The 9345-nt window shown below is 41.3% G+C and overlaps 1 protein-coding gene across 1 annotated transcript in view; it reads right to left on the reverse strand.

The window, feature by feature from the left end:
- Window positions 1-9141, reverse strand: part of HJURP (Holliday junction recognition protein) — a 41482-nt gene extending 32341 nt beyond the window's left edge. The window contains exons 1-4 of the mRNA XM_054045604.1: window positions 8988-9141; window positions 7802-7868; window positions 5235-5299; window positions 3952-3979 (exon numbers count right to left, since the gene is read on the reverse strand). Coding sequence (XP_053901579.1) covers window positions 3952-3979; window positions 5235-5299; window positions 7802-7868; window positions 8988-9101 — 274 coding nt within the window. The 5' untranslated portion in view covers window positions 9102-9141. The remainder of the gene's footprint in view (window positions 1-3951; window positions 3980-5234; window positions 5300-7801; window positions 7869-8987) is intronic.
- Between the last annotated feature and the right edge of the window lie 204 nt (window positions 9142-9345).

The following is a 9345-nucleotide window of genomic DNA, read 5'->3' on the forward strand; positions in this document are numbered from 1 at the left end:
CCTGCTATGTGCTAATGGCATTGGAATTAATGCCAAATAAATTTATTTGTTGGGTTTGAGGGGTTTTTTTGTTTTGTTTTTTAGTATTCTAAAGGCTTGATTTGAACTACTTTTAAATCTCATCTTCTTTATTGTATGCAAGGCCATGTAGAAGAAAAAACACTTCACACCTTCTGTTTGTTTTTTTTCCATTTTATTAAAGTAAGCCCTATAGCAGAAGTATTTTTGAATTTAGTTATGCTAGTCTTAAGTCCTCCTAAGCAAGAAATACTTTATATTTGTTATCAAAAATGGATGGACAGCATGGATGTTTCTCTGCTTTTGTTCTGAGGCAAAAAAATAAATTTTCCAGTTTTTCTCTTTGTTTATGTATTTGTATTAGGGCTGTCAAACGATTAAAAAAATTAATCATGATTAATCATGCAATTACAAAAATCAATTGCATGATTAATTGCACTTAAATAATAACAGAATACCATTTATTAAAAGATTTTTGGATGTTTTCTACATTTTCAAATATATTAATTTCAATTTCAACACAAAATACAACACATTTCCCCTTTCCCTCCCTTCCCCCCCAAGTTTGACCCCTTCCCAACCTGTCTATTCCAGCCCTGTCTCTTCCCCACCTGTGGCTCCTTGTCCCAGGCCCTTTCTCCTTGCCTATCCAGTCCAAGTCTCCACCCCTAAGGCTTCACATCCTAGTCCCACTCTTCTTGCCCCGTCAGTCCTAGGGCAGGTCTTTACTACCGGGGGAGGGGGGGATGGGGGGTGTCGATTTAAGATTAGGTCGAATTCAGCTGAATTCGACCTATCGGAGCCGACTTACCCCGCTGTAAGGACAGCGGCAAAATCGACCTCCGCGGCTCCCCGTCGACGGCGCTTACTCCCACCTCCGCTGGTGGAGTAAGAGCGTCGATTTGGGGATCGATTGTTGCGTCCCGACGAGATGCGATAATTCGATCCCCGAGAGATCGATTTCTACTCGCCGATTCAGGCGGGTAGTGTAGACCTAGCGCTAGTCTCCCTCCTCATGCTCCTCATACAAGCTAACTCTCTCTTCCCACCACACCCCTATTCTTTTCCCCCACTGTTTCTTAGTGACTGTCTCTTAGACCAGCCTGTCCCAGTGTCCCTGCTCCCCTTCAGCTCCTCATCCAATCTAAGTGACCCCATCCGCCCCACCAACCAGTTCCCAGAACCCCACCCCCCACCCCCTCCCAGTCTTAATCTCCGTGCCCAGCCAGTCCTAGTCTCCATTACCCCCACTATCCTCAATTCCAGCTTCTCTCCCTCACTCCCTCCAGAGCTAGTTTCACCAATTTGTCCTAATTTACTCCTTACCTTCCCCCCGAACAGCTTTTGTTCTCTTTGCATTCAAATCAGACTGCTTCCTCCTCCATGCTGTCTGAGTGCTAACTGGGGGAAGGGGTCCCTACGAGCACAGGAGAGACAAGCTTCCGAGCTCTGATTTTCAATACCCAGCAGCACCTAGGCCCAGAGCAATCATTAGAGGGAGTGTCCTGCTTAGCCTGCATAGCCCTGAGCTGGAATATGCTCAGTCACTCTATGAGGATGACTAGGGTCCAACCAAAGTCATGGCCATGAAAAACAAGTCAAAGACCATGAAATTGGGTCTCCCCCCGTGAAATCGGGTCTTCTGTGTGCTTTTACTCTATACCGTACAGATTTCACAGGGAGACCAATGTTTCTCAAATTGGGGGGTCCTGACCCAAAAGGGAGTTGCGGGGGGAGGGGTGTCACAGTATTGCCATCCTTACTTCTGCATTGTCTTCAGAGCTGGGAAGCCAGAGAGTGGCGACTGTTGAATAATTTAGCTGAAATTTTTCAAAACTCAGCCTGAGGCAAACATTCAGCATGGAAAATTTGAGCTTGAAAGATTTGGTTGCTATAAGTAACTGAAAACAGGGTCTTATAACAGGAAGTGTTGGGAAATCTTAATAAGCAATGATACGAACCACACCTACCGTGTAAGCACTCATTTCAAGCTTTGTTTAAATCCACATTTCTGAACCTTTTGGAACATTCGTCTGACCTCCCTTCACTAACAATTTGCACTTTGAAGAGTTCAGATTTAAAAACAGGACTTTTTAAAAATATCCCATAGTAAAAATGTATACAATAATTAGGGTTGTAGATCAATAGCAGTTAAATCACGCTATTAACCAAAAAAAAATTAATTGCGATTAATCACAATTTTAATCGCACTGTTAAACAATAGAATACCAATTGAAATTTATTAAATACTTTGGATGTTCCTCTACATTTTCATATATAGTGTATTCTGTGTTGTAATTGAAATCAAAGTGTGTATTATTTTTTATTATAAACATTTGTACTGTAAAAATGATCAAAACAAAAGAAATAGCATTTTTCAATTCACCTCATACAAGTACTGTAGTGTAATCTCTGTCGTGAAAGTGCAATTAATGTAGATTATTTTGTTTTGTTACATAACTGCACTCAAAACAATGTAAAACTTTAGAGCCTACAAGTCCACTCAGTCTACTTCTTGTTCAACCAATCGCTAAGACAAAGAAGTTTGTTTACATTTACAGGAGATAATGGGGCCCCTCTTCTTATTTACAATGTCACCCAGAAAGTGAGAAAAGGCATTTGCATGGCGCTTTTGTAGCTGGCATTGCAAGATATTTATGTGCCAGATATGCTAAACATTTGTATCCCCCTGCATGCTTCGGCCACCATTCCAGAGGACATGCGTTTATGCTGATGACGCTCTTTAAAAAAATAATGTGTTAATTAAATTTGTGACTGAACTCCTTGGGGGAGAACTGTATGTCCCTTGCTCTGTTTTACCTGTATTCTGCCATATGTTTCATGTTATAGCAGTCTAGGATGATGACCCAGCACATGTTGTTCATTTTAAGAACACTTCCACTGCAGATTTCACAAAACACAAAGAAGCTGCCAATGTGAGATTTCTAAAGATGGCTACAGCACTCAACCCGATGTGTGGAGCATGCTTTCAGAAGTCTTAAAAGAGCAACACTCCAATGCGGAAACTATAGAATCTGAACTACCGAAAATCAACCTTCTGCTGGTGGCATCTGACTCAGATAATGAAAATGAACATGCGTCGGTCCGCATTGCTTTGGATTGTTATCAAGCAGAACTAGTCATCGGCATGGACGCATGTCCCCTGGAATGGTGGTTGAAGCATGAAGCGACATATGAATATTTATCTCGTGACACCGGCTACAACAGTGCCATAGAGAACACCTGTTCTCACTTTCAAGCGACATTGTAAACAAGAAGCGGGCAGCATTATCTCCTGCAAATGCAAACAAACTTGTTTATCTGAGTGATTGGCTGAACAAGTAGGACTGAGTGGACTTGCAGACTCTAAAATTTTACATTGTTTTATTTTTGAATGCAGTTTTTTTGTACATAATTCCACATTTGTAAATTCAACTTTCATGATTAAGAGATTGCACTATAGCACTTGTATTAGGTGAATTGAAAAATACTATTTCTTTGTTTGTTTGTTTTTTAACAGTGTAAATACTTATAAAGTGAGCACTGTACACTTTGTATTCTGTGTTGTAATTAAAATCAATATATTTGAAAATGTAGAAAAAAATCCAAAATATTTAAATAAATGGTATTCTATTATTAACAGCGCGATTAATCGAGATTCATTTTTTTAATCGCTTGATAGCCCTAATGATAATCTCATAAAAAAAAAAGTTCACGCTTTTTGAAAAAAGGCATAGTAACATGTCCAGTAGTGCCACTGTAAAAATATTTTCTGGGGTGAAGACAGCAGATGTCTTCAGTCTTATACTGCATAGCATATTAAAAGCAAATGTATATTTCTAAAACAACACACATGGTGATACGGCATTTTTATTTTGCTTTTGAAGAGATTAAATACAGTACATGTTGAAATATACAAAACTTTTCCTTTACCTGTGGTTTTTTGACATTGTGTGGCCCTCTGCAATTAAAAACAAAAAAAGAGAAGAGTCAGAAGAACCTTAGAACAGTGTAAGTTATTTTGCAAGACACTTATAAATAAATAAGCAAAGTAAATAAGGGCCCTGATTCTGTAAAGTACTATTCAACTTCAATTCTCAACAGCTTTTGGTTGCAGTCTAAGAGGTTATTGACCTACAAAGCACTGACTATCCTAGGATCATCTTACCTGAAGCACCACCTTACTTTCTCACACCATACTGCTAACTGTTGAAACCAAAGACACGCAAGCTGCAGCTACCTTGGTATATCAGAGAGCTAAGGAGAGAGCATTCTCCTTTGGGTCCCTCAAGACTAAAAATTCATTCTTCTTTCCTTTAATCTACCTAGTTCAAAAAAATCCAGATTTGTTGACCTTTAAGACACTCCACACAGCCCACTTTTTAGAACAGCCATTTGGGAGAAGACTGAAGGTTTGGTTTCTTACAAATGTTTGTAATATATATTTGCTGAGGGGGCCAATATTTGTTTTTTGGAGTGGAGCAGAAAGAGACGGAAAAAGGAAACACATGTAATATAATTTCCACAACAATAAGGGAGGAAGAGAATTGAGCCTGGCATGTGCACACTTAGGCTATGTCTACACGAGAGACCTTACAGCAGCAGAGCTGTACCAATGCATCTGTGCCGCTGTAAGATCTTTCGTGTAGCCGCTCTATGCCAGTGGGAGAGAATTCTCTCATTGGCATAATTAAACCATGTCCAATGAGCAGCAGTAGCTTTGTCAGTGGGAGAAGATCTCTCATCAACATAATGCTGTGCACTCTAGCACTTATGTCAGCGAAACTTATGTCATTCAGGGGGGGTGTTTTTTCACATCCCTGAGCGACCTAAATTTTGCAGACAGAAGTGGTAGTGTAGACATGACCTTAGAGACAACTCAGATTGCAAAGACATTATAATTCCTTTATTTCAATCTCTACAAAACAATGCATGTTAATAACGCTAGAGGTGGGACCCCAGGGCAGAACTTGGCCAACTGCTGTCATTTTACCTCAAGTATACTTTAAAGTCAACAGTGATATGCTGAAGAGGTACAAGAGTACTGTTAAAAGAGCTTCAAACTGTATTCTCTCCGCAATATTTTTTTGGCCGCTGAGCTTATTTGTCACTATGAAATGGAAAACTATTTCTCTTTGATTGTATCCCACAAATATTCTTTGGAACAGCAAGGTTAAATTAAGGAAATCATACCATGTAAGAGAGTTATTAGATACCTTATGTAATTTTTTCTTCCATTCGTTAATGTTTTTTTCTGACATATCACCCCATAGCTGTGGTCCTAGATTTAACAAAACAAATTACTACAAACATTTTGCATACATTACAGTATAAGTCTATGTTGAATAATCTTTCTGTAATTAAGGAGTGTGTGTGAGGCAATGAAAATACCATCAAAACCAAACTACACCTGCAGGTCATTTACGCTGTGTGTTGGCCAGCAATTTATATGAAAATGACGTCTTTAATGCAGTTCTATGTTTGAGATTAAATTGGATACAGTCAGTAAATTCAAAGTTAGTTTCCTTAATAACATAACTCATCTCCATTGCATGTTATGGCCCTGATCCTACAAAGACCTAAGCAAGCAGCTAACTTTATATGTGAGTAGTCCCATTAAATGCACCAAGCCTTTGTGGAGCGTACAGCAACTCAGATGTTTAAGTCTTTGAAGGTCTGGGACCTATATATAGTGTTTCCTATAACGTGTAAACAGATGTTACAAAAACCAGACACATTACCAGCCATTGCAAATTCACACATTCCAAGTGGCAAAAATGTAAATACACAAAAAATCCAACACTAATCCTTAACTCCTGAAGATATATTTAATCATATTAAGATTGTAAAAGCCTTTAAAAACAGACAACCTAATTCTGGACCTGGGACTGTATAATAGTTGGTATTTTTGTAGCATTTTACATATGTGTACAATAGTTAAGTTAACCTTGTTAAGGCACTTAGGGTACATCTACACTACAGGGGGGAGTCGATTTAAGATATGCAAATTCAGCTACGTGAATAGCGTAGCTGAATTCGACGTATCGCAGCCGACTTACCCCGCTGTGAGGACGGCGGCAAAATCGACTTCTGCGGCTTTCTGTTGACGGCGCTTACTCCCACCTCCGCTGGTGGAGTAAGAGCGCCGATTCGGGGATTGATTGTTGCGTCCCAACAGGACGCGATAAATCGATCCCCGAGAGGTCGATTTCTACCCGCCGATTCAGGCGGGTAGTGTAGACCTAGCCTTAGGTATCAATCCTCATTTGACAGGTAGGAAGCTAGCAGAGCAGTTCTTGGCTCCAAGTAACATATTCAAACCATTAGACGACAATGCCTATTAAATTGCAAACCATATGACATTTTAGAGAGATCTCAGCCTTTTAGGTTAGAATCTCTCATATACATGCAATCCTTCTGATGGATGACAACTTTTATCAGACCTTGAGAAAACATGTACTCCCCCAATCTCAGTACAGTAACTGAATTAACCACGGGTTTCAGAGTAGCAGCCGTGTTAGTTTGTATCCGCAAAAAGAACAGGAGTACTTGTGGCACCTTAGAGACCAACAAATTTATTTGAGCATAAGTTTTCGTGGGCTACAGCCCACTTCATTGGATGCATCCAGTGGAAAATACAGTAGGAAGATATATATACTCACAGAGAACATGAAACAATGGGTGTTAACATACACACTATAAGGAGAGTGATCAGTTAAGGTGAGCTATTATCAGCAGGCCACTCGATTACAGACCTAAAAGTCGCAATATTACAACAACAAAATCTTCAAAAACAGACTCCAACGAGAGACTGCTGAATTGGAATTAATTTGCAAATTGGACACCATTAAATTAGGCTTGAATAAAGACTGGGAGTGGATGGGCCATTACACAAAGTAAAACTATTTCCCCATGCTTATTTCTCTCCCCCCCCACACCCCGCCCAGTTCCTCACATCTTGTCAATTGATGGAAATGGGCCATTTTTATTACCACTACAAACAGTTCTTTTTCTCTCCTGCTGATAATAGCTCACCTTAACTGATCACTCTCCTTATAGTGTGTATGGTAACACCCATTATTTCATGTTCTCTCTCTGTGTGTGTGTATATGTATGTATATATATATCTTTCTACTGTATTTTCCACTGCATGCATCCGATGAAGTGGGCTGTAGCCCACGAAAGCTAATGCTCAAATAAATTTGTTAGTCTCTAAGGTGCCACAAGTACTCCTGTTCTTTTTGTGAATTAACCATGTGCTCTCACAGTGAAGAAAAAGTCTTCTTAAAATAACGCAATCTATTCCATCCAATGAGATACTGCAAAATATTCACTCACAACAGCTTTTACATAACAGCTACTGGGTTCTCCCCTTCATTCTCTTTTCTCACTTACTTTCTTTCCTTTAAATTCCTCTTCTACCCTAATGTTTGTTCCTTACAACTCACTATAGTATTAATCACTGTTCTCTTGAGCCCCAATGACTTTTTTTTGGGTCTAAATAATGACTAAAATTGTAACTTCCTTTTACTCTTCACCCATTGCTACATATGGACAGAGTCAGAGCCTGTAAAAATTACCCATGCATTGCATTTGACATATGGCTTCGATGGGACTATGCCCACAGGCAAACTACAGCAGATACTGAAGTTTTTGTAGGATCTGGACCACAGAGTGAATTATTTTTGCCCATACATTATCCAGTCCTATTTGTGTAAATCTGTACACTGTAGTAGGCCTAAAAAAATAAAAACTGAAAAATGCTATTTTAAGGAATTCTTACCAATGGGTGTATCATAAGTCAATGATTCCATAGAGACAAGTATATCATCTTCAAAGGGATAGTTGTACTATTACAAAAAACAACAACAAAAAACAGACCATTTTAACAGAAATTATTGGTTAAATTTCTAACAGCAGAGGTTTTACATAAAGTTCAAAGATTTTCATAAGCTTGTTTAGATTGTGTGTGTGTTTCAGAGAGAGAGAGACTTTTACTTTAAAGTATTTTAAAGTCTGCAATCTGACAATACCCACTTTTACTTCAGATGAAATACATTTTTAAAGGCTATAAATACTGCTGTTCCAGGGCATAAGCCAAACACTAACTGACAGGTGTTTAGAAGTAAATGTACACCATGGACAAGATATCCCGTAACTGTCCTTTACAGGGCTCCTTCCACCTTCCTCTGAAGTAACTGGTTTTGGCCATTGATAGACTGAGAATCTGATTAGAGGCCCTACTGGTCTGATCCCGTATGGCAATACAGTCTAGAGGGGACTGGCAAGATGAGAAAAAGCATTTACCATCATCGTGATCTAAATGCTATTACCAAGACAATCAAGGGAATTTTTAAAAAATACTGCATACATATTTTTAAAGTTTATAAATAAAGATGAAGACCAAACAAAAATACTTGGGGAATTTCCCTCTCTAAGGCGCTGGATGGATCAAACGGGAGCCACCGCCTTCCCTGTCAACAACGTGGAAGCTGCAATAACTTGCTTGTTACCAGTGACATCGCTGCCACATGCAAGACCCCTGAGCTACAAGCTTCCTAAAATTAACTCCCCAAACCAACCGTGAGTAAAGGGCCCCCGACTTCCCGAGGGTGACACGCCCGTGCGCGCTCCCGGCTTCCGCGGGACTGGGGGGCGGGGGGGGGGGGCCTCAGCACCTTTGCCAAGTGACCCAGTCCCAGGCTAGTTAAGTGACGGACGACGCATGTAGGAGCCTAACTTCATGCGCAGACCCGTTGGAAAGTAGCGCTTAAAGTTTTACACCGTTGAGCGCCCGACCCCCAAGCGCCCCCGGAGCGCGGCTGATTTCGGGGAGGGGGGGGCCGGGCCTGGCCAGCGGCTGGACTTTGCCTGTCGTTCTGCGACACCCCCGCCCCGCGCGAGCCTGGGCCGCGCGACTCCCGGCATAACGACGGGGGGGAGGTGACGAGGCCCCGCCCCCGCCTCACCTTCTCTATGATCCGCTGCAGCGAGTCCACGAACCGCGCGTTGCTGCGGCGCAGCCTCTCCTCCAGCTCCTCCATGGCGGGGCGCCCCGCGCCCCCCGCTTCCCCCGAGCGCATCCGTCGCTCCCCAGTTCCTCGTCAAGCTTCCTCGCGCCGATTCAAACTTCGCGCCGCCTTCCGCAGCCCCTGACAATCGGATTGGAGGTTGGCTGTGTCAATTTATTCGGAACAGCGAATCAGTGATCCTAGAGTCAATGTTTCTCCTGTCGATTGGCTATCGTAATCGGAATTCCGCCCCTTTTTTTCTTTTTGTGTCCCGCCCATCTCCTTCTCAGAGCTCTCTAATTGGACGCCGGACTCG

This window comes from Malaclemys terrapin, chromosome 1 (genome assembly GCF_027887155.1).
Source record: "Malaclemys terrapin pileata isolate rMalTer1 chromosome 1, rMalTer1.hap1, whole genome shotgun sequence".
NCBI lineage: Eukaryota > Metazoa > Chordata > Testudines > Emydidae > Malaclemys > Malaclemys terrapin.